Below are 25033 nucleotides of genomic sequence, written 5' to 3'. Positions count from 1 at the left end.
CCCTTTCTCCTTTTTTTTTTTTTTTTTTTTTTAGACAGAGTTTTGCTCTTGTCACCCAAACTGGAGTGCAATGACACCATCTCGGCTCACTGAAACTTCCACCTTCTGGGTTGAAGTGATTCTCCTGCCTCAACCTCCCTAGTAGCTGGGATTTCCGGCACCTGCCACCATGCATAACTAATTTTTGTATTTTTAGCAGAGACAGGGTTTTACCATGTTGGCCAGGCTGGTCTTGAATGCCTGACCTTAGGTGATCTGCCTGCCTTAGCCGCCCAAAGTGCTGGGATTACAGACATAAGCCACTGCGCCCAGCCCCCCTCTTTCTTTCTTGTAGACCAAACCAACTTTTCTTCATACTTCAAGAAAGAAGTTTGTGTACATGTTACTACAGCCTATGGTTTCATTCTTCTGTGGACCTATAATTATGATAATATATTGTTTTCAGAACTCAGTATATCATGTTAACCCTGATATACTGTGCTCTGATAAAAAGTGCTCTGATGCTTTAATAAGCATTATTAAATACAGTTATTAAATACTAATTAATGTAAAAAGGAACCTCTTATTCATATGTAATTATAGCTCTAAAATCACTGGAATTAGATGATTATCACTTTTCATGTGAAAAAAAACTCTATAGAAACAAGTTTTAAGAACTTCAAAGGTTATTGGGTAATGCAGCAGTTTACTGTGGAGCCAAAATCTGAAAACATCTCAAAATTCTTTGGACTGTTAGAATTGGTGTTTTTGGGAAGGTAGACTATTGGGTCAAAGATGAAAATATAAATGTGATATATTGTCAAAACTGCTATTGTCAGGCATGGCTCAATATAGATTATCTCACTCATTTTTATCTCTTCTGTAGGAATGCCATGTGTCAGATTCTTTATAGAGGTATGATTATCTGTGGCTTTGTCTATCACTAACCCGGTGAAACCCCGTCTCTACTAAAAAATACAAAAAACTAGCCGGGCGAGGTGGCGGGTGCCTGTAGTCCCAGCTACTCGGGAGGCTGAGGCAGGAGAATGGCATAAACCCGGGAGACGGAGCTTGCAGTGAGCTGAGATCTGGCCACTGCACTCCAGCCCGGGCGACAGAGCAAGACTCCGTCTCAAAAAAAAAAAGAAACAGTAGAGTGCGTTGTAACTGTTGTAAGGTTGGATATTATTTTGTGAAACTGTTTTGTTTTGTTTTGTTTGTTTTATTTTTTTGAGACAGAGTCTCACTCTGTTGCCAGGCTGGAGGGCAGTGATGCGATTTCGGCTCACTGCAACCTCCGACTCCCTGGTTCAAGCGATTCTTTTGCCTCAGCCTCCTTAGTAGCTGGGGTTATAGGCATGTGCCACCATGCCCAGCTAATTTTTGTATTTTTAGTAGAGATGGGGTTTCACCATGTTGGCATTGATCTCCTGACCTCGTGATCTGCCCGCCTTGGCCTCCCAAAGTGCTGCGATTACAGGCATGAGCCATTGCACCTGGCCTGTTTTGTTTTTAAGAGAGGGTCTCTAGGCTGGGCACGGTGGCTCATACTTGTAATCCCACCACTTTGGGAGGTCAAGGTGGGAGGATCACCTGAGCCCCAGATTTCAAGACCAGCCTAGGCAACATAGGGAGACCCCATTTCTACAAAAAAATTTTCAAATTAGCTGGTTATGGTGGTACTTGCCTGTGGTTTCTCAGTTACTTGGGAGGCTGAGGTAGGAGGATTTCTTGAGCCCGGGAGGTGGAGGGTGCAGTGAGCCATAATTGCACCACTGTTGTACTCCAGCCTGGGTGAAAGATGAGACCTTGTCTCAATTTTTTTAAAAAGGGTTAGTTAAACTGCTTAATCTGATTATAAATTATAAATATCTAGTATGTTATTCTCTATTCATGAAATACAGCAAAGGTAAGCATTTTGGCCTTGAAGCATTTGTGTTTTAAGTGACAAATATGTTACTGTAAACTGGGATTATCAACTGGCCAGGTATCATTTACTGCAATTCAGAGTCTCCCATCCTCCATATTTCTAGAACTGAATTTAGACTGAAGGGTGTGCCTCTTAAACTGCTCTGCCCTTTTGGTTTCTTGCTGGCAATTGTCTGCTGATGTTTTATAAAGCTAAAAATTTTCTACTCAATTTGTTCTTTATTTGAAATTTTTATATCAGCCTAGGTATAAACTAGATGAATTTGATTGCAATTATTTTCATTGTTACTGCTCTTCATTTGCCTATTTTCATCAGAATAAAACAGTGTATTTTCTGGTGAAATTGGCATGAATTTCTCAGACAGAGGAATATTTGGGGATGGTGTCCCTTTGGGAATATGATTGCTTTCTTGCATGGTGATTTGCTTCCACTTCCCAGGTTGTGAGAATAATAGGCAGTCAGAAGGTCTGCATGCCAAAGGCAGAAGACATTTGGGAATTTTTTCATCATGAACTTTAAGTTGAAGGAGTTAATGATTGGCTGGATTACAATATAGAAAGTGGATGTCTTTACAGTAAAGTAAGTAGAGCTTGAAATACAAAGAATGGAAACTCCTACATGAAAATGTTTTTAGGGGAAAAACATATTTTCTCTTTATGGTTTATTCTGCTCTAGGAAAACACCACCAAGCGAGTGAAACACATGATGTGATTACATCAGACAAAGCAGCAGAAAAATCAGTTGTCCATGAACATGAGCACAGCCACGACCACACACAGCTGCATGCCTATATTGGTGTTTCCCTCGTACTGGGCTTCGTTTTCATGCTGCTGGTGGACCAGATTGGTAACTCCCATGTGCATCCTACTGACGGTGAGTGGCTCCAAGGCTTTCTGGGCAGTGCAATACATTTGCAGTTGAGAAAGTTAAAAATGATCAAATATTTCAGTCTGTATTGGTGGCCATATTTAGTGCTAAAACTCTTGTCTTCCTTGGGTTCTAGTGAACATTTAACTAAGTGGGGAGAGCTAGTGAGTTGTGGCATGTGGCACAAATAAGTGTTTATTGGTTTATTACTTTGCTTGTCTTAAAGCTGCCACATTTGGTTGAGAGTCTAGGGCAGAAGTTCTTAACTTAGTTTTCTGCTATGGAGCCCTTAGGAAGTCTAAAGACTGTGGACCTTTTATTGCAATATTGTTTTTAAATGTATAAAACATAGTACCTAGGATCACAGAGAAAACACCTATGTTGAAATACAGTTACTAAAACAACAGAACAAATTTGTGATATAGTAATGTATATCTTTATCAGTGCATTAAATAATGAGATAATACATTTAAATCCTAAACAAGTTAGAGTTGAATTTTATTTTCTAGGACATTAGTATGCTAGCTATTACGTAATAATATGCTTGGCTTAAGAACATTAAATTATGAGGTAGTCTGTAACAAGGCAACATGTGTGTCAAGTTAAACATCTGGTTGATTTTGAGTTTTTGTTTTGTTGGTTATTGGTGTAGAAAATCTTGGGTTTACAAAGGTATTTTCTTACAAATGTACCTAAACGCATTTGTAGCTTGCTTTTTAAGGAATCATAAGCTTCTCTAAAGGACAACTAGAATTCCCCAAGACTTTTCAAATTTAACTTCAGTCATAGTAACTATTTTGTTTTAAGATCAATGAATTCATCTTTGGCTAGGTCAACATTTTTCGTACAATTTATATTAATAAAGTATTCTGATACATGATACACTTTGATCCCATGGTGATAGAAATAAATTTGAGAGTTATAAAACTTCTCCAAGGATTGATTTGTAGACATCTTTTTTCAGATATGTCAGCAGGGAATTTTGCAGATAGGAAATATTGGAAAGCGGCATAAATATCTTGGTCCCTGGTTGGAGAGCCCTGTGACTGTTGCTGTTTGGTGGCTGAGTGGCTGTTAGATGCAGAGCTACTTGATCGTTGTCCAGCCCCGCCACATGAGCATCTGCAGACAGGAAAGCTGTAGTCATGCAGCGTGGCAGCAGTTCTCTAAGTCCTTAAAGTAGTGATGAGTGAAAACAATAATTTAAAGATAATCTACAGTCTGATTTCTACTGGGCAGTAAAGATAGTGCTGATACTGCTTATGGTTTATTGTCTACATTCATAATTAAAGGAAATGCAGGGCCAGTTGCTGTGACTCACCTGTAATCCTAGCACTTTGGGAGGCCAGGACGGGCGGATCCTTTTGAGTTCAGGAGTTTGAGACCAGCCTGGGCAACATGGCAAAACCCCGTCTCTACAGAAAAATACAAAAATTAGCTGAGCATGGTGGTGCGCACCTGTAGTCCCCATTACTAGGGGGACTGAGGCGGGAGGAATGCGTAAGCCCAGGAGGTTGAGGCTACAGTGAGCCGAGGTCACGCCACTGTACTCCAGCCTGGGTGACAGAGTGAGACCTTGTCTCAAAAATAATAGTGATAATAAAAGTAAAGGAAATGTGGCCAGGCGTGTTGGCTCATGCCTATAATCCCAGGACTTTGAGAGGCTGAGGGGGAAGGATCACTTGAGATCAGGAGTTCAAGACCAGCCTGGGAGATGTGCTGAGACCCCATCTCTACAAAAAAAAAAAAAAAAAAAATTACCCAGGCATGATGGGGCATGCCTGTAGTTGCAGCTACTCAGGAGGCTTAGGTGGTAAGATTACTTGAGCCCAGGAGGTTGAGGCTACATTGAGCCACGATCACACCAATGCATTCCAGTTCAGCCTGAGCAAGAGAACAAGATTGCATCTCAAAAAAAAAAAAAAAAAAAAAAAAGATAAAGGAAATACTAAATTTCAGAGGTTAGTAAAAATAAAAATGCATTTTTTTCAAGTTAAAGTCACAGACATCCCCTGAATTCTACCTGTACTCACCTCTATAGACCCCAGGCTAAGAATCTTTGGTCAACAGAAAAATCTGCAGAAAAGCAGGCAAAAGACATGAACAGATAATCACAATAAGATATTAAAATGGCCCTTAAACATATAAAAAGATGTTCAGTTTCACTTGAATACAAATCAAAGCTATGCTGAGATACCATTTCTTACCTGTCAGGCAAAAGTTCAGAAGCTTAACAATACACCCGACTGGCAAAGCTGTGATAGAATAGGCACTCATATATTGGGGTGCCAATGCAAAATGGTACAGTGCCCATGGAGAGGAATTTGGCAGTATCTAACAAAACCACATATGTATTTACCCTTTGACCAAAAATCCCACTTCTAGGGATTTACTCAAATACAGCTCCAGTATGAAAATACGTATGCACAAGATTATTCAATGCAGCATTATTTATCATTGGAAAATACTTAAATGTTCAGTCATGGAGATTGGCTGAATGAACTATGGTTTGTAGCATAATGGAGTACCATGTAGCTGTAGAAAAGAATAAAGATTCAGGCGGGGCACAGAGGCTCACCCCTTTAATCCCAGCATTTTGAGAGGCTGAGGTAGGTTGATTACTTGAAACTGAAAATCAAGGCCGCAGTGAGCTATGATCGCATAACTGCACTCCAGCCTGGGTGACAGTGTGAAACCCTGTTGCTGTAAAAAAAACTAATAAAAGAATAAAGATTCAGGTATCTGTGAACTGATAGGGAGAGATTCCCAGGAGGTATTGTTAAATGGAAAAAAAAAAAAAAGCAAAAAATGTAATGATCATCTAGCATATATTATGTTTTGTGTAAGAAAGAAGGGGAAATAAGAAAAACATACAGTTGACCCTTGAACAGTATGGGTTTGAACTGTGTGAGTCCATTTATACATGGATTTTCTTTCAATAAAAGTTATACCGAGTGTGCCTGCCTCTCCTGCCTCCCCTTCCACCTCCTTCACCTCTTCTACCTCTGCCTCCCTTGAGACAGAAAGACCAACCGCTCCTCTTCCTCCTTGTCCTCCTCCTCAGCCTACTCAGTGTGAAGATGATGAGGATGAAAACCTTTATGATGATCCATTTCCACTTAATAGTAAATATATTTTCTCTTTCTTATGATTTTTAAATAACGTTTACCTAGCTTACTTTTTTGTAAAAATAGAGTATTAATACATATAACAAAATATATGTTAATCGACTTTGTTATCATTAAGACTTCTGATCATCAGCAGGCTATTAGTAGTTAAGTTTTTGGGGAGTGAAAAGTTATATGTGGATTTTTGACTGTGTAGAGGGTCAGCACTCCAGCCTCCACATTGTTCAGTGCAGTGGTCAACTGTATCTACTAATCTTTACAAAAAAGAAACAGAAGAACTGGCTAGCAAACAAAAGATATTTATTAACTGCATGGGGTGGGGTGGAGGGTATGAGAGGGCAGAAGGTTTGGGGAGCACATGATATTCCCCTGAGCATGCCTTTTTGGTATAGTTCTGACTTTTGGAAACATGTTAATATTCTACATATTCAAAAAATAGAATGAAACCAATACGGATGGGAGCATTAACTCCCATACAACAGATGAATTGTATTTCAAATGAATAATACAGTCACACTGAAGGGATTTTAAAAAAACTAATTCAAGTAAATTATGAATGTGGTATTTGACTGTATATGTTTAGTCTTGGGTAGAGCTGGGAGAAAACTATAAACAAATACTGAACTCGTTGTTGTTGTTATTGTTGTTTTGTAATGGAATGGGCAGAACTGTTCTGAAGCTGCTTTAGATGTTTTATAGGATTGAGTAAATGGGTCGTGTTGATGTTGGTGGAGTCAGGGTTCTAAGTGTGGAAGAAGGAACACACAAGTATGGAGTGGAGCAAGGCAAGAAAGAACCCCTATAGGGATGGATTGGAATTGGAGGTATTGGACTCGGGATTTCTAAATGTATTTGTTTATGTGTATGTATTTGTATATACATGTGTGTGTGTGTGTGTGTGTGTGTGTGTGTGTGTATGTCCTAGCTGTGTCTGGAGATGGGGCCTAGAACTAAAGACATCCCACTATCATGAGCATGCCAGGGCTCTTCAGAGAAGAATCAGGACTGATTCTAGGACAGGGGCAGGGTAAGTACAAGTGAGCTTGGAACAGCTAGTACTGAAAAAAACAGAAGGAAGGAAGAAGATGGGAGCATGTCTTAGGATATAGGAACCCTCTTAAAAGGTTTCCCACTGGCCACATCTGGGATAAGTTGAGCACCAACATAATTAAGAACAGTAATAAAGTATAAACCATTCAAAAAATGGGAATCTGGCTGGGCACGGTGGCTCACACCTGTAATCCCAGTGCTTTGGGAGGCTGAGGTGGGTGGATCACCTGAGGTTAGGAGTTCAAGACCAGCCTGACCAACATGGTGAAACCCCATCTCTACTAAAAATACAAAAATTCGCCAGGTATGGTGGCACACACCTGTAATTCTAGCTACTGGGGAAGCTGCGACAGGAGAATTGCTTGAACCTGGGAGGCGGAGGTTGCAGTGAGCCAAGATTGTGCCATTGCACTCCATCCTGGGAGACAAGAATGAAACTCCATCTCAAAAAAAAAAAAAAAGAACAAAAGAAAAAAATGGGAATCCATGAGCCCATCTGATATATAATATGTATGTTATATATTATATAATATATATTATAATTAATAATATAATTAACAATACATATATAATATATATAAAATATATATTATATATATGGGGAAAGAGAGAGCACGCATTTGCTTGTAGTAGAATGGTTAATGCCAATTGTTAAATGTGGAAAGAGTGCTGGAGTTGGAAAAATACTCACTTTTGCAACCCTCAGTAAAGGTTGACTCAGGCACGCATCATCAATGAATGTTAAATGTAGGGGACAAATTTTTATTTCCTTATTGGCTTCAAGGGGAAAGAAGTAGCTAAATGAAGAAATCAGGTAATACCTTGATTGGATAGTCAAAATTAAGGTCATAAGCATTCTGCTTTTGATATGGCCAAGTAAGCTGTCAGATCAGCCTCCTTACAGGTAACTAAAAACGCTGGACAGAATTCAAAAAACCACAAGCTAAAGACAGTGGAGAGCGACCCAAAGCAAGCAAATTCTGGAGGGGAGTCAGCACTTGGAACAGGGTGCATTTCCTATTTTTACTGCTTTTAGTAGTCAGCCCCCTGTGGGACAGCTAAAGCTCTGATAGAAAACTCAATCTTTCTAGACTGAAGAACCAGAGGACAGAGTTCAGGAGTTTCAGTGGTTACAGCACTGAAAATAAGGGAGAATCCTAGAAAGAAGAGAAACTCACCCCCAAATTCTGTATATGAACTGCCTCGGTCTCTAGCTGACCCTGAACCATGCTTTCATGGGCAGACTCGAGGTAACTCAACTGAAGATAATTATGAACTAAACTGAACTGGCTGCAGTGGCTCATGCCTGTAATCCCAGGACTTTGGGAGGCCAAGGTGGGTGAATGGGTTAAGCCCAGGAGTTTGAGACCAGCCTGGTCAACATGGCAAGACGTTTTTTCTACAACAAATACAAAAATTAGCTGGGTGTGGTGACCAGCGCTTGTAGTCCCAGCTACTTAGGAGACTAAGGTGGGAGGGTAGCTTGAGCCCAGGACAGGGAGGTTGCAGTGAGCCAACAAGCCAAGATTGTACCACCACACTCCAGACTGGGCAACAGAGGGAGGCCCTGTCTCAAAAACAAACAAAACACACACACACACACACACACAAAATTAAACTGAAAATTGAGCAGCAACCCAAAAGACAGTTTGCAGTTTTAATCCAACCAAGTTGCTTAAAGCAAAACAAACAAAAAAGTCACTCTTTGGAGGAATATAACAAAATCTGACTATCCACGAGATAATGTTGGCAATGTCCAGGATATAATTCAAAATTAACACCACCAGTGAGCAGCAGATGTATATCCTGCACCTCTAGATGTGATACCCTGAGAAGCATCATCACCTTTATAACAGTTCATCCAGGAACCCATAGTCTAAGGACATACACAAAAAAGTTTTTTATTACTAAAAAAACAAGAAAGGAAGAGAATATATTATCCAAAAATGGCAATATCATAAAAGTCAAAGGGAGAGGAAATGTTCCAGATGAAAAGAGACTAAAGAGTTACAACTCTTTAGTTGCTATTTCATATAGCAGTGAAATGTGTGATTCTCTACCAGAGCCTTCCTGGAAAGGAAACATGCCCTGAAGTAAGTACGTTATTGAGCAGTTGACAAAATTACAATATGCAAGAAAATTAGAAAAAGTGTCAGTGTTGATAACTGTACTGTGATTATGTAAGAAAGTATCTTTTCTCTTAGAAAATACACATTGAAGTATCTGGGGATAAAGGGTTATTGATGTGTTTGTGCTACTTTTAAATGTTACAGAAAAAGAATGTGTGTGTGTATGGAGAGCATGAGTATTAATGATGAAGCAAATGGGGCAAAATGTTAAGTCAGTAGGTCCATCTGAGAAAAGGATGTATGGATTTTTTATAACTATTCTTGCAACTTTACTGAAGGTTTAAAATTATTTCCAAATTAGGGTTTAAACAAATTATGGGATTGAGCTTAAAACAAAACAAAATTTTAATTTTGGTCTAGAAGGATTTTTAATCTCCTTGTATTTACTATGTGTTAATTTTTTTTCCCATAGAGTTATATTTTTTAATAAAATCTTATCTTGGAAAGTTGACATAGGAATAAGTGGTTTTATTCATATGCCTTATTCCAAACAGCAAATGAGAAGCACCGTTGGGTGGTATTGGACTCTGGCTGTATTACATAGTTGGCCACACTGGGCTCCAAGACATGTTTCTTATGATTCTTGCCAGTTTCAATTTGAAGTAGGCTGGGCGTGGTGACTCACACCTGTAATCCCAAGCAGTTTGGGAGGCCAAGACGGGAAGATTGCTTCAGCCCAGTAGTTTGAGACCAGCCTGGACAACAAAGCAAGACCCCGTCTCTACAAAAATCTTAAAAATTAGCTGGGCATGGTGGCATGTGCCTGTAATCCCAGTTACTTGGGAGGCTGAGATGGGAGGATTGCTTGAGCCCAAGAATTCAAGACTGCAGTGAACTATGATTGTGCCACTGTACTTCAGCCTGGGTGACAGATGAAGACCCTGTGTCTTAAAAAAAGGGAGAGAAAGAGAAACAAGAATGGTCGAATTTCACACTTGTGAACCTATAGTTGAGGGAGTTTTGTAAGTTTCTCCTACCTGACCTTATTCATGGTCAGGACAGTGTTGTGAGTTCAAGAACAGAGTAACTGCAGAAGTTAATAACCTTTTCTGTGTTTTCTGATCCTGGGAAGGGGTGAGTGGCTCTAGTTTCTCTCTGACATCCTGGTTTGTGTGTGTGTGTGTGTGTGTGTACATGTGTGAATGTTTGCTTATGCGAGAAAGGAAGGAGACTTGGCACAGCAGCTCACACCTGTAATCCCAGCACTGGGAGGCCAAGGCGGGTGGATCATGAGGTCCGGAGTTTGAGACCAGCCTGGCCAACATGGTGAAACCCTGTCTCTACTAAAAATACAAAAAAATTAGCTGGGCCTGGAGGCGGGTGCCTGTAATCCCAGCTACTTGGGAGGCTGAGGCAAGGAGAATCACCTGAACCTGGGAGGCAGAGGTTGCAATGAGCCGAGATCGCGCCACTGCACTCCAGCCCGGGTGACAATGCAAGATTCCGTCTCAAAAAAAAAAGAAGGAAGGAAGGAAGGGAGGGAGGGAGGGAGAGAGGGAGGGGACTGAGCTGGTACAAAGCTAGCCTTCTGTCAGGGTATCTTTCTTCCGTACTTTCTCAGAATCCTTGATCTGCCAAAGAGAAATGTGGAAAATAATGAAATGGCCACTTCACTTCTATGTGTTTTGAAACATGTATGTAAATGTAAACATGTTAAATATGTAAAATAAAATTTTTCCTCCTCAGTAAGTTGAAAGAAATTTCCATTTAACAAATGATTTTTTTTAAAAAAAAAAAAACCTGATTCTAAAGATATATATGGTGATTGGCAGGCCAGGCACAATGGTGCAGGCCTGTAATCCCAGCACTTTGGGAAGCCAAAGTGGGAAGATGGCTTGAGGTCAGGAGTTTGAGACCAGCCTGGACAACACAGCGAGACCCATCTCTACAAAAAAGTACTTTAAAAATTAGCCAGGCGTAGTGGCACTTGCCTTTAGTCACAGCTGCTCAGGTGACTGAGATGGGAGGGAGAATCACTTCAGTTCGAGGCTGCCGTAAGCTATGATCACACCATGTCACTCCAGCCTGGGCAACAGAGCAAGACTCTGTCTCTAAAAAAGTAAAATGTGTGGGCCCGGTAGTGCCCTGTAATCCTATACAGAGAATTAAATGTAGCTTGTGTTCCTTTATCCTTCTTCCTGTTTTATCTCTGAAGTCATTGTTTTTGCTGGCTTTCATGTGTGTGATGACCTGGTTTTACCTATTTTCTGCAGAGTTTTATGTATTATAAAATGTCAATAAAAGCATATTTATTAAATTTATGCTAAATGACGGTCTTTATAGGTTTATAAAAGCTTTCTAATTTTAAAGCCTCTAATTGTTTAAGATCCTAAGTGTAACTGGACGATAAGGTTTTGTATAAAGAAAAGGCCAGAGCCAGCTTGCACACAGTGTAATTTGACTGTTCCTTCCAGTTCAGGGTAACATTGAGCTATTTGCTGGCTCAGAGTGATTAGAGTCTTTAGCTTCTCTTCTTTGCAGTGTTTTAATAAGAAAATATGATTTATTAATAAGGGGTAATATGTCACTTTACTTGTGTACTTTTGCCATTGTAAAGCCCTTCCTTTTGTGTGCTGAACTCCTAAGAAGATTAAATCCCCTGTAACTTACTTGACTGATGTTCATCTGTCATTTTGCCTGGCATTCTGATGTCTGCATCTTTTAACTTTATTTACTTACGTGTTTCCTATAATAGCAGTAGCATCTTTATTTAATACACACAAATACCTTTCTCACTCTTCAGCAAGGTTTTATTAAGTAACTGTTAGGTGCCTAGTGCTGTGCTACATTCTGTCAGACATGTTAAAGGAAAAGAGAGGTAGAAAATTTAATGCTTTAGCGTTTACAGTCCATCTGGGGATATAAAACATTTAAGTGAAAATGGCTTTCTATATCTGAAGTGGTAATATAGAAGAACCTTTGAAGTAGCATGTGGAGACTGCCCGCATAGATCGCTAGGTCTAGGCAAGGGGAGAGTTGCTTTAAGCTGGAATCAGTTTTTTAAATTTATTTTTTATTTTTATTTTGAATTTGTCTTGAGACAAGGTCTTGCTCTGTCACCCAGTCTGGAGTCCAGTGGCATGAGCATAACATGTTGCAGCCTTAAACTCCTAGGCACAAGTGATCCTTCCGCCTTAACCTCCTAGATACCTGGGACTACAGGCATGCACCACCACACTTGGCTAAATTTTTAAAATTCTGTAGAGATAGGGTCTTGTGATTTTGCCAGGCTGGTCTCAAATTCCTGGCCTCAAGAGATCCTCCTACCTCAACTTCTCAAGCTGCTGAGATTACAGGTATGAGCCACCATGTTTAGTCTTCAATTTTTTATTCTTTCTTGAGGTTCTGTAGTTAGACTTTGAATGATGTCCAAGTTTTGGGTTAACAAGCTGGTAAGTTCAGTATGTGCCAAGAATTACAGGTGAGGAGACTTGGGGAAAGGAGAATAAGAATATTTTGTTTGATGGTGTTAAGCAAACTGGTTTAACTAGACTGGACGTTGAGAAATAAGTTGGAGCTAGTTGATAAAAGGCTTAGGAACCTACCTAATATAGCAGTTTGCCCTGAATTTGAAAAGCAGCAGATTCTTAACTGGTAACTGACACATCAGAAAGATGGTGAGTTTTTTTGTTTGTTTGTTTTTGAGACAGACTTTCACTCTTGTTGCCCAGGCTGGAGGGCAATGGTGTGATCTCGGCTCACTGCAACCTCTGCCTCCTGGGTTCAAGCAATTCTCCTGCCTCAGCCTCCCAAGTAGCTGAGATTACAGGCTCCTGCCACCACACTCAGCTAATTTTTGTATTTTTTAGTAGAACCAACATGGGGTTTCACCATGTTGGTCAGGCTGGTCTCAAACTCCTGACCTCAGGTGATCCACCCGCCTCAGCCTCCTCAAGTGCTGGGATTACAGGTGTGAGCCACTGCGCCCGGCCAAGGGTGGTGTTTTCAGAAGATGAATCTGACACAGATGTGTAGGATGAATTATATTAGGGAAAAATGAGAGTAGAGAACCTGTTGCTAATTTAGGTTTGAGTGATGAAAATTTAGGTTAGGGTGATGGCAATACAAATGTGACAGATGTTAGAATGAAGATAAAGTTGCAGGATGCCAGGGAAGAGATAAACAATGACAGTTAGATAGGTCTGGAAAGAAATGATCAGAGGCCATAGAACACTTTCCTTGGAATAGGAGAGGAAGAGGATTAAGGAATAGGAGGAAGTTGGGGCTGTTGGGGGGTTATACATTTCAGTGATTTTTCTGTTAAGGCTGAGTCAGATGAAGAGTTCCCTCTTAGCCACCTCTTCAGGACAGGGAAATCTAAGGGTTTGAAGCAGAAAGAAAAAAGATAGCGGCTCGGTGCGGTGGCTCACACCTATAATCTCAACAATTTGGGAGGGTGAGGCGGGCAGATCATTGGAGGTCAGGAGTTCGAGACCAGCCTGGCCAACGTTAGTGAAACCCTGTCTCTACTAAAAATACAAAAAATTAGCTGGGCGTGGTGGTGCCTGCCTGTAATCCCAGCTACTGGGGAGGCTGAGGCAGGAGAATCACTGGAGATGATTCAGGAGGTGGAGGTTGCAGTGAGCTGTGATCAAACCACTGTACTCCATCCAGCCTGGGTGACAGAGTGAGAATCCATCTTAAAAAAAAAAAAAAAAAAAAGTTAGAAAAAAGATAGCAGTGAGGAAAATAATAATCTACTTTAAGAGCTTTCACTTTCTGTTCTGGAGGTGAAATTCTTTCACCTCCAGACCAATGTTTGAACAGTTTCTGTCTCACATAGCTTAACGCTGTCTTTCTCATTTTCACTTTAGATCCAGAAGCAGCAAGATCTAGCAATTCCAAAATCACCACCACGCTGGGTCTGGTCGTCCATGCTGCAGGTAGGGATGGATTGCAGTGGAACTTCTTTGTTTTCTAAACACTAAGGTCACACAGGGAAGACCTTAGTGTTTATATTTCAGGGACTGTCCTCATTGCTCTTGGACTGGCCTTTGAGGAAAGCATTTCTTAATGAAGTCCTCTGACACAAGCACAAGCCTGGTGTGCTCAGTGTCACGGGTTTGCAAGCTAAGAATGGTGTCTATACTTTTTAATGGTTTAAAAAAAAAAAAGAGGAACTTACTGTAGCACTTGAGAATTCTATAATTCAAATTAAGGAAGTTTTATTGGAACACAGCCTTGCCCATGTTATTTGTGTATTGTCTGTGACAATTCAATTAGGGAAAAATGAGAGTAGGGAACCTATTGCTAATTTAGGTTTGTTTGAGTGATGAAAATTTAGATTAGGGTGATGGCAGTAAAAAATGGAGAAAGGCAAATGTGACTGATGTTAGAATGAAGATAAAGTTGCAGGAAGCCGATGAAGAGATAGACAATGACAATTATCCATCCCTTTGTTTTTGTGCAACAGTGGCAGAACTGAACAGTTGCAAGAGACCAAATAACTGCAAAGCCTGAAATATATACTGTCTAGCTCTTAAGAAAAAGTTTGCTCTTTTCATTCTTGGCTGTAGAATGTCATCTGTAAAAGAGCCGTGGCGCTTTTGTCCTGAACAGCTCTGTTACCTGTTTATACACAAAGCACTGTTTAAGCAGAAGTGGTATGCGATGGAATGCAGAGGTCTCAGCATGGCTGACAGGGTACACCTTAGAATCATAACCCAAACCTAGTCCTAGTAATAGAATTCTGTCAGTGGCAAAGAAAGGCGTGTGAAAGGTGGTACACTGTTACCTGGCCCTTTCTAAGTGTAATATTCTTTTCTAACAAATTTAATTCATTCAACCAGCGTTTACTCATTGTGTAGTAATCATCTATATAGAGTTCTAATATCTTTATTTTCTTTGTTTCTTTGTTTCTTTTTCTTTCGTTCTTCCTTTCTTTCCTTTCTTCCTTTTCCTTTTCCTTTACTTTCCCGTCCCGTCCCTTCCCTTCCCTTCTCCTTCCCTTTTCTCCTTTCCTTCTCCTTCTTTTCTTTTCTCCCTCCCTCTCCCTCCCTCCCTCCCTCCGTCTCACTCTGTCGCCCAGGAGTGCGGTGGTGCGAACTCGGCTCACTGCAAGCTCCGCCTCCTGGGTTTAAGCAATCCTCCTGCCTCAGCCTGCCTTGTAGCTGGGACTATTGTCTTGCTTTACCTATAAGATTAAGAGTTACTTCCTTTGAAATTCTTCTTTGGTATTTCCCTTGTTACAATTTGATTAACTGATCAATGGATTTTTGATTAGTTGGAAAATAAAAATAGAATGTCAGTTTTCCAATAACAACAACAACAACCGAAATAACTAACACTGAATGTACTCTGGGCCAGATGCTAAGCTGTTTACCTAACTTATCTCATTTAATCCTCATGAAAACCCTAAGAAATACATACTTTATTGAACACATTATTTAAAGATAAGGCTGGCGTTTAGAAAGGTTAAGTAACCTTACTAGATGCAGCTGGACCTGACTATAAAGCTCACACACTCAACCACTACACTGTTATTGTTGTTCATAGTATTTTATGTTTCCTTGTTTCCAAATATAGCTGATGGTGTTGCTTTGGGAGCAGCAGCGTCTACTTCACAGACTAGTGTCCAGTTAATTGTGTTTGTGGCAATCATGCTACATAAGGTGAGCACAATTTTGGTGTAAGGTTTGGTACTGAGTGTATTCATAATTAAAATTTCTCATGGTTGTGTTTTTTCTGGAATGGGAACATTTTCTTCACTTCATAATTGCTATTCACTTTGGAGAATTGAATAAATCTGTTCATAGCTTCTTGTTCCCATTTTCTTAAGCATTTACTTGAGGGTTTTTCTTTTTGTGTAGTCATATACACAAACTGTCAAATTCTCCTCAGACTTTTATATTTCATAGTAATAATTTCTGTTCAAAAGTATTTTTCTTTTCTTGACTGTTTCTCTTTTTTACTATCCAATAAACACACAAATAGGATCTTTTGTTGGCTTAGAACATTAATTCCTAAGAGGCATGGCTCAGGTTGGTACTCTGCCTGGTTTTGTTTTTTGGTTTTTTTTGTGGGTGTTTTGTTTTTTGTTTTTGCGATGGAGTTTTGCTCTTGTCGCCCAGGCTGGAGTGCAATGGCATGATCTCGGCTCACTGCATCCTCTGCCTCTTGGGTTCAAGTGATTCTCCTGTCTCAGCCTTCCAAGTAGCTGGGATTACAGGTGTCCACCATCACACATTTTGGTATTTTTAGTAGAAACGGGGTTTCACCATGTTGGCCAGGCTGGTCTCGAACTCCTGACCTTAGGTGATCCGCCCACCTCGACCTCCCAAGGTGCTAGGATTACAGGCGTGAGCCACTGTACCTGGCCTTTTGTGAGTTTTTCTTTGTATGAGAACTCACAGTCAAATGGCATATACTTCTTGATATGGAAGCAGTCCATACTTCTAGAGTGATAATAAGAGATGATTTTTTATTTCCAGGCACCAGCTGCTTTTGGACTGGTTTCCTTCTTGATGCATGCTGGCTTAGAGCGGAATCGAATCAGAAAGCACTTGCTGGTCTTTTCACTGGCCGCACCAGTTATGTCCATGGTGACATACTTAGGACTGAGTAAGGTAAGCTAATCTATTCCCAGCTATCTAAACAAGTGTCTTGTGATATCTTAGAACTTATGGTTTCTTAGATTGAATTTTTCCAATACATTACTCTCTCAAACTAAAGATAAAATTAGGAATAAAAACTGTACAGGGTAAATATCTTAATTCCAATTTGTTCTCTTTGTAAATTTAGCATTTTCTTATTCATTTGGTTTGAAAGCTTCTTCCCTGTTAATCAATTCCAAGAATATTTGCATAAATATGATAGTCCTTCAATATTTAAAATAGTATAACTTAACCAGCCATGCTAGTTTCATTTGACAGATATCTAATAAGTCAAATCTGTCCATATTTAATGTGAGGTAGACACATGAAACATGAGTAACAAGCGATGTAGCAGCTTTGAGAAGAGCAGCAGCTGGGCAGAGATTGCTGTCAAAAGTTTAAAACACTGACATTGATTACTGAAGTGATAGAGTAATCTGTTAAAGGGAACAACATACTGCTCACTGAAAGAAGAAAAGGCTCTTCAGGTAAATGGAAAGGGTTTTTATAACACACGGTTAGCAACCAAGATCAACAAACCCTTGTTTAACAGGAACTTAGCCATTCTTGGTCTCATTTTTCACATGTTCCTCTTCTCCCAGCTCTCATGTCCCCAGATAGCAACTGTACAGTACTTTCAATTGAATACTTTGTACTGAACCTAGCTTCAGACCTGAGGGAACATGTGCTCTTCCGTCTCCAAGCTGGACCCTTCCATGCTTTATAATCCTGCCTGGGCTGTAGTTCTTAGCAACAGCCCTCCACATTTTACCCAAATGTCAACTGGCAGGCAACTGGAGGAAAATCTTAGAAACAAGCTGACTCAGGGCTAGTTGATGGGAACTGCTTTCCCCAACGCCCTCTCTAAAGGTCGTTGATTCTTCTGAGTGTCAGTCAATTTAGTATTTGGCAGTAAAACCCATATTAATAGGAACATGTGAAAAATGAGATAAAAAATGGCTAAGTTCTTGTTAAGCACGGGTTTGTTGATCTTAGTTGCTAACAGTGTGTTATAAAAACCCTTTCCACTGGGCACGGTGGCTCATGCCTGTAATCCCGGCGCTTTGGGAGGCCGAGGTGGGTGGATCACGAGGTCAGGAGATCGAGACCATCCTGGCTAACACAGTGAAACCCCGTCTCTACTAAAAATACAAAAAATGAGCCAGGCATGGTGGCGGGCACCTATAGTCCCAGCTACTTGGGAGGCTGAGGCAGGAGAGTGGCATGAACCCGGGAGGTAGAGCTTGCAGTGAGCCGAGATCGCGCCACTGCACTCCAGCCTGGGCGACAGAGCAAGACTCCGTCTCAACAACAACAACAACAACAACAACAAAAACAAACCCTTTCCATTTACCTGAAGAGCCTTCTCTTCTTTCAGTGAGCAGTATGTTGTTCCCTTTAACAGATTACTCAATTACTTCAATAATCAATGTCAGTATTTTTAACTTTGGACAGGAAGATACTGATAATTCTAGAGACATGGAGTTACTTGCTGCATCTATGGTGTGTCCTTTTCTTAAAATTTTAATTAATTGTCTTAGTTTATAAGTCTACTTTTTTAATAGAAAAGGTTGAAATTAGTTTTATAAAGATTAGCTTATGAGATATACATATATGTGTGTGTGTGTGTGTGTGTGTGTGTGTGTGTGTGTGTGTGTTTGAGATGGATTCATGCCCTGTCACCCAGGTTGGAGTGCAGTGGGGCACAATCTTGGCTTACTGCAACCTCTGCCTCCCAAGTTCAGACGATTCTCCTGCCCCAGCTTCCCAAGTAGCTGGGATTACAGGTGCCTGCCACCACACCCAGCTAATTTTTGTATTTTTAGTAGAGCTGGGGGTTTCACCATGTTGTCCAGGCTGGTCTCGAACTCCTGACCTCATGATCCGCCCACCTTGGCCTCCCAAAGTGCTGGGATTTACAGGCATGAGCCACTGTGCCCGGCCACTTATGAGTATTTCTAAGCTCTATGAGGGCAACTACTGCATCTTGATTACCACTGTATCTCAAGCACCTGGTGCAAAGCCTGGTACATAGATGATGCTTGTTAAATATTAGTAGAATAAATACATTCATGTCTGAAATTTAATATCTGCAATAATATGTTGTCGATTCTATCTCAAGAATAATACAAGCCAAACCTGTTGAACCAGCACTTAAAGTTCGTTTTATAAAGCAGTCGTGAGCCAGGAGCAGTGGCACACATCTGTAGTCTCACCTACTTGGGAAGCTGAGACAGGAGGATTGCTTGAGCCTGGGAGCTCCAGGCTGTAATGTGTAATGATTGTGCCTGTGAATAGCCACTCAACTCCAGCCTGGGCAACATAACGAGACCTCATCTCTAAAGACAGATACAGTTGATGAATGGATGGACAGAATGATGGAACTGTGGTGAATATAGTTAATAATAGTGTGTGGTACATTTCAAAATTGCCAAGAGTAAATTTCAGATGTTCTGACCACAAAAAATGATAAATATTTGAGATGACAGATGTTAGTTTTATTTAATTATTCCACATTTTATTCACGAATCGTAATGTCACTTTATACCTTATAAATATATATAATTATGAATGTTGATTTATAATACATTTTTTAAAAAATCAATGCGTATGTCACTGATATTCTTAAACCCTTATTTGGAAGCTTCCCATGAAGAGCTTAAAATTGCTCTGTTCTCTAGATGTCCCCAGTGTCCTAGACAGCACCAGTTAAGAATAGTGAGTGCTTTTTAATTGGGACTTCTTCCTGACCCTGAATTTTACTTGACTTAGTTTTTCCTCTTTCTCTCTTCTAATTCACAGAGCAGTAAAGAAGCCCTTTCCGAGGTGAACGCCACGGGAATGGCCATGCTTTTCTCTGCCGGGACATTTCTTTACGTTGCCACAGTACATGTCCTCCCTGAGGTGGGCGGAATAGGGCACAGCCACAAACCTGATGCCACGGGAGGGAGAGGCCTCAGCCGCCTGGAGGTGGCAGCCCTGGTTCTGGGTTGCCTCATCCCCCTCATCCTGTCAGTAGGACACCAGCATTAAATGTTCAAGGTCCAGCCTCAGTCCAGGGCCGTTTGCCATCCGGTGAGAACAGCCGGCACGTGACAGCTACTCACTTCCTCAGTCTCTTGTCTCGCCTTGCGCATCTCCACATGTATTCCTAGAGTCCAGAGGGAGGTGAGGTTAAAACCTGAGTAATGGAAAAGCTTTTGGAGTAGAAACACATTGCAGTTAGCTATAGACATCCCATTGTGTTATCTTTTAAAAGGCCCCTAACATTTTGAGTTTTAGTGTTTCTCTTAACCCTATTCTCAGGGAAGATGGAATTTAGTTTTAAAGAAAAGAGGAGAACTTCATACTCACAATGAAACAGTAATTATGAAAATACAGTGTTCTGTAATTTAGCTATGTCTCTGTCTTCTTAGTTTAGAGGCTCTGCCACTTTATTCATTGATTTTTAACATGGTTCTCACCATGTAAGACTGGTGCTTTAGCATCTGTGCCACATGCCTTGATGGAAGGTCATAGCACCCACTCACTTAGATGCTAAAGGTGATTATTGGGATTAGGGTCAGGAAAATTATAACAAGATACATTGAAAGCTCACTTTATACTCAAAAGAGGTATCATTTGAAAGGGGATGTCTAGAGGGACTTAAACAGCTCCTTTGGCACGTGCCTCTCTGAATCTAGCCTGCCAGTCCATCAAATGGAGCCGGAGAGGTGGGATTAGCTTATAAAGAGGTGACTGGTATTTTGTAGCATTCCTTTTCAAGTTCTCCTTTGCAGAATACCTGTCTCCACATTCTTAGAGAGGAGCCAAGTTCTAGTAGCTTCAGTTCTAGGCTTTCCTTCAAGAACAGTCAGATCACAAAGTATCTTTGGAAATTAAGGAATATTAAATTTTAAGTGATTTTTGGATGGTTATTGATATCTTTGTAATAGCCTTTTTAAAAAGACTACCAAAATGTATGTTTGTCCTTTTTTTTTTTTTCTTTTGGTATTACTCTTAGCAGATCAGCAGTCCCTCTAGGGACCTAAATACTAGTTCAGGTTAGGGGACACAGTGTCTTCTCACATAACCACCTGTAGCAAGATGGATCATAAATGAGAAGTGTTTGCCTATTGATTTAAAGCTCATTGGAATCATGTCTCTTGTCTCTTCGTCTTTTCCATGCTTTTCTCCTAACTTTTCCCTCTAGCCTTTCCTCCCCACAATTTGCTGCTTACTGCTGGTGTTAATATTTGTGTGAGGACAACCACTTCTCGAACTGTTATAATGAAGATAATAATATCTTTATTCTTTATCCCCTTCAAAGAAGTTACCTTTGTGTCAAATGCCGCTTTGTTAAGCCCTTCAAATACCACCTCCTCCTGTGTGAATTGACACAATCACTAATATTCTGGTAATTTAAACAATTGAGATAGCAAAAGTGTTTAACAAACTAGGATAATTTTTTTTCATATTTGCCAAAATTTGTGTAAACCCTGTCTTGTTAAATAAGTGTATGATATTATATTATTAATTTATTTTTACTTTCTGTACCATTTCAAAACACATTACACTAAGGGGGAACCAAGACTAGTTTCTTCAGGGCAGTGGACGTAGTAGTTTGTAAAAACGTTTTCTATGATGCATAAGCCAGCATGCCCATGATTTATTTCCTTCGTGAATTTGACCCTGGATCAGCAGCTGTGGAAATAAAGCTTGTGAGCCCTCTGCTGGCCACAGTGAGGAAAGTAGCACAAATAGGATACAGTTATATGTAGTCACTGGCAACAATTGCATACAATTTTACCACGAAGAGAAGGTATAGTATGGAAAGTCCAAATGACTTCCTTGATTGGATGTTAACAGATGACTTGTGAGAGACTTGAGGTTTCATCTGGTCCTTCAGAACTATGTGGTTGCCTAGATTCTCTCTGGAAACTGACTTTGTCAAATAAATAGCAGATTGTAGTGTCTGGTTTGGTTTGGACAGTAGTGCTTTCTATCATATTGTTGTGTGCAATGGTCAGTAATTTGTTCTACTGGCCAAAGCCTCTTTCAGCAGTGCCTTGCCATCATGCTTAAAAGTTTGGCTAGTATATCTTGCTGGATGGAGCCTTGAACTCTGGCAAGGATTGAACCATCTGACTTCCAAATTTGCCTCCCCCTCTGGACCTCACTATTAACAAGCAAACCTTTCAGGGTCCTCTTAGCTCTCAGAAGCTATGTATGGGCTTTCCCAGATTTTAAAGCTGCTGCCTCGAGAACTACTCATTTCTCTCCTGGTCAGCAGGCAGAAATAGCCATACTAATCTCATAGGGCTCAAATGCATCTTCAGGCAGCAGGGAACCAAGCAGCATGGCACAGGCCTTCTTCACTGGAGGAAGAGCTTGCTGATGTGGTGGGCAGTGTTCCAGGAGAGGCCGTGTCCATGTTCACTTCTTGGCACATTTCAGTTCCATTTTCCTCTTGTTTAAAACTGCCTCTTTAGATGTGGATGCCTTAATGCTGTAACACATTTGAAAACATTGGCAATACTTAAGTTGCTGCTGTGATTACAGATGGAATTATTGGCTACCAAAGAGATGCAATTGATGACGAAAAGCATGATTCTTCCTTCCATATAACCAAAGTTAATCTTAATTGCAATTTGACTCCCTTTCCTTGGGAGAGATAGACTTTCTTCAGATTCCAAGTACTCTTAAATGGCAAATTAAGTTAAAGAATACTACTGCTCCATTCCCCTCACTTATTCTCCAGTTAATTGCTTGTCAGTTCTCATTTCACGAAAGCAGTGATGTTCCAGGTTTGATTCAGTTTTCCTGTGTGCACTGTTGCCAATTTTTTTTTTTTTTTAGCAAAGATTCTGCACTGGAACATAGATAGTTGGAAACAGTACTACCTACAGAGGCTATGTGTTTTCTCTTTCTCCCCCCTTTCACCTCTTTCTTTCCCAATTCAGAACAGCCGAGTGAGCCCTGTTCTGGTATTTTGAATCATTAGAGAAAAGAAAGGGAGTGGCTGTTTTGAGTTGTCCTTTCTTTGCAGAAAGGAGAAAATGTGTGTTTTTTTACCAGCCTACTTCTAAGTGTCACTGCCTGGTTTTTCTCTTTTTCAAGGATTAGAAGTAAGAGGACACACCAGCATCGGAGTGTATTAAGCCCCTGACACACATGGTAGCTAGGGACTGAACACGGGAACTGTATGACAGCAGCACAAACCCCCAAAGAACCTTCCTGCCTTGTGGGCCCCTGAGCCCCTTGGGAGACTAAGAATAATGACCAGATTCATCCAGAACTGCTGCAATGTTAAGTGAAAATCCTCTGTAGTTGTTCAACAGAGGAACCTTCCTTGCATTAGAAAATTTCTGCTCAATACAGAATGGTCCACATCACCCAAAGTGCGCTGTTGGAGATGCTGTGAAATTAAAACCAGTGATGTAACCTCTTTGTACCTGAGACATCTAGATTCACCTCAGGAGACCTGAAGGAAATGTGTGACTTGTGGGAAAGAACTAGACAACCATTTAGGAATTCTCTAGATAACACTCAGCCTAACCCAGTGGCTTGACACAAGGAGACTGGCTTTGATCTTTTTTTCTTGTGGCATCTTCCAGCAAGTTAGAAGTCTCATGGGATAAGACTTCAGTTCCCCAGGTTCAGTAGCTGGAACAGTGATTTTAAATGTCCCTTTTTCTGGATCTCTTGTAAACATGAAATCATTCCATGGATGGCTGCCTTATAATTTTGTCTCTTTCCACTTTAATTGTGAATGGTTAAAAAAAATGCTGTTTTCTGATATTAAATTTTTATTAGTGCATACCTTAATCTGAGTGGCTCATTACTTATCCTGTTGGCAGTTTGTTTGATGACCAGAATTGACCTATATTTGAACATCAGAAAAGGGAATGAAAGGTTGTGATGGGCGGTAGAAAGATGCGCCTACCACAGGCATATCCTTTAGGGAAAGGAGGGAGAAAGGAGAGAGGGGAAATTAAGGACTTGATAGACCAGTCTGCCCTGAAAGACACAAATGCATTGATAATTTTTTTTGCCTTGCTATTGTTAGCAAATATTATTTATGAAGGTAGCTCTCTCTACTCTCAGAAAAGAGAAACAGGCAACAGATCCAAACCACAGTGGATTCATTTCAAAGGGCGGAGTTGTTATATGAGTAGGTAGATGCTATGAACAACTGACCCTGGAAACCAAAGAGATTTGATTAGAAGTGTGACTTGTGAATTTGGTGAATGTTTTTCTCCCTCTGTGGACTTATGTTTAGTCATTAGATTTCATTAAATACTGGTCCACTTTGTGCCGGTTTCCTATATGTATCACCTGTATATATAGCTAGTTACCAAGATTGTGCTCAGGGCGGGCATGGTGGCTCACGCCTGTAATCCCAGCACTTTGGGAGGCCGAAGCGGGCAGATCACCTGAAGTCAGGAGTTTGAGACCACCCTGACCAGCATGGTGAAACCCCATCTCTACTAAAAATACAGAAATTAGCCAGGTGTGATAGAGGGTACCTGTAAATCCCAGCTACTCGGGAGGCTTCCCTGAGATCAAAACACACACGCACCTGCAATACACACCTGGGCTTAGCCAAGATAGCCACCAATCCTTTTCTGTTTAGTGTCATTTTAATTTTTTTCCTGCTCACATTATCTGTTTTTTAATCTGGGTGCTGGTTACAGGGTTATAGCAGGTGAAAAAGCAGTGCACATGATTTGTGCTTTTTACCTTATGTAATAGCTCAATAAAAAGTCTTTAAAAATCAATGTCACCAGTTGTGATGGTTCACGCCTGTAATCCCAACACTTTGAGCGGCTGAGGTGGGAGGATTGCTTGAGCCCAGGAGTTTGCGACCAGCCTGGGCAACATAGTGAGACCCCCTCTCTACAAAAAAATTTTTTAAAATTAGCTGGATGTGGTGATGTGCACCTGTGGTCCCAACTACTTGGGAAGCTGAGGTGGGAGGATTACTTGACCCCAGGAAGTTGAGGCTGCAATGAACTGTGATCACACCACTGCACTCCAGCCTGGGCAACAGAAATAAGCAAGACTCTGTCCCAAAAAAAAAAGTCACTAATATTTAAAAAAAAAAAAAAAAAAAAAAAAAAGGCCGGGCGCGGGTGGCTCAAGCCTGTAATCCCAGCACTTTGGGAGGCAGAGACAGGCAGATCACGAGGTCAGGAGATCAAGACCATCCTGGCTAACACGGTGAAACCCCGTCTCTACTAAAAAATACAAAAAACTAGCCAGGCGAGGTGGTGGGCACCTGTAGTCCCAGCTACTCGGGAGGCTGAGGCAGGAGAATGGTGTAAACCCAGGAGACGGAGCTTGCAGTGAGCTGAGATCCGGCCACTGCACTCCAGC

The 25033-nt window shown here is 40.7% G+C and overlaps 1 protein-coding gene across 3 annotated transcripts in view; it reads left to right on the top strand.

Moving 5' to 3' along the window:
- SLC39A9 (solute carrier family 39 member 9) overlaps nucleotides 1–23482 on the top strand; it is a 66800-nt gene extending 43318 nt beyond the window's left edge. The window contains exons 3-8 of one of the 3 annotated variants that reach the window (XM_023182737.1): nucleotides 2585–2782; nucleotides 13898–13966; nucleotides 15609–15694; nucleotides 16514–16648; nucleotides 19478–19750; nucleotides 22775–23482. In XM_023182737.1, the coding sequence (XP_023038505.1) occupies nucleotides 2585–2782; nucleotides 13898–13966; nucleotides 15609–15694; nucleotides 16514–16648; nucleotides 19478–19708 (719 nt within the window). In that variant the 3' untranslated portion in view covers nucleotides 19709–19750; nucleotides 22775–23482. Of the gene's footprint in view, nucleotides 1–2347; nucleotides 2489–2584; nucleotides 2783–13897; nucleotides 13967–15608; nucleotides 15695–16513; nucleotides 16649–19477 lie in introns of all 3 variants that reach the window. The other 2 variants (XM_023182747.1, XM_023182728.2) reach the window with 2 other exon arrangements.
- The last annotated feature ends 1551 nt before the right edge of the window (nucleotides 23483–25033 follow it).

The sequence above is a fragment of the Piliocolobus tephrosceles genome, chromosome 6 (assembly GCF_002776525.5).
Source record: "Piliocolobus tephrosceles isolate RC106 chromosome 6, ASM277652v3, whole genome shotgun sequence".
Classification (NCBI taxonomy): Eukaryota; Metazoa; Chordata; class Mammalia; order Primates; family Cercopithecidae; genus Piliocolobus; species Piliocolobus tephrosceles.
This window is presented reverse-complemented; position numbering and strand designations above follow the sequence as displayed.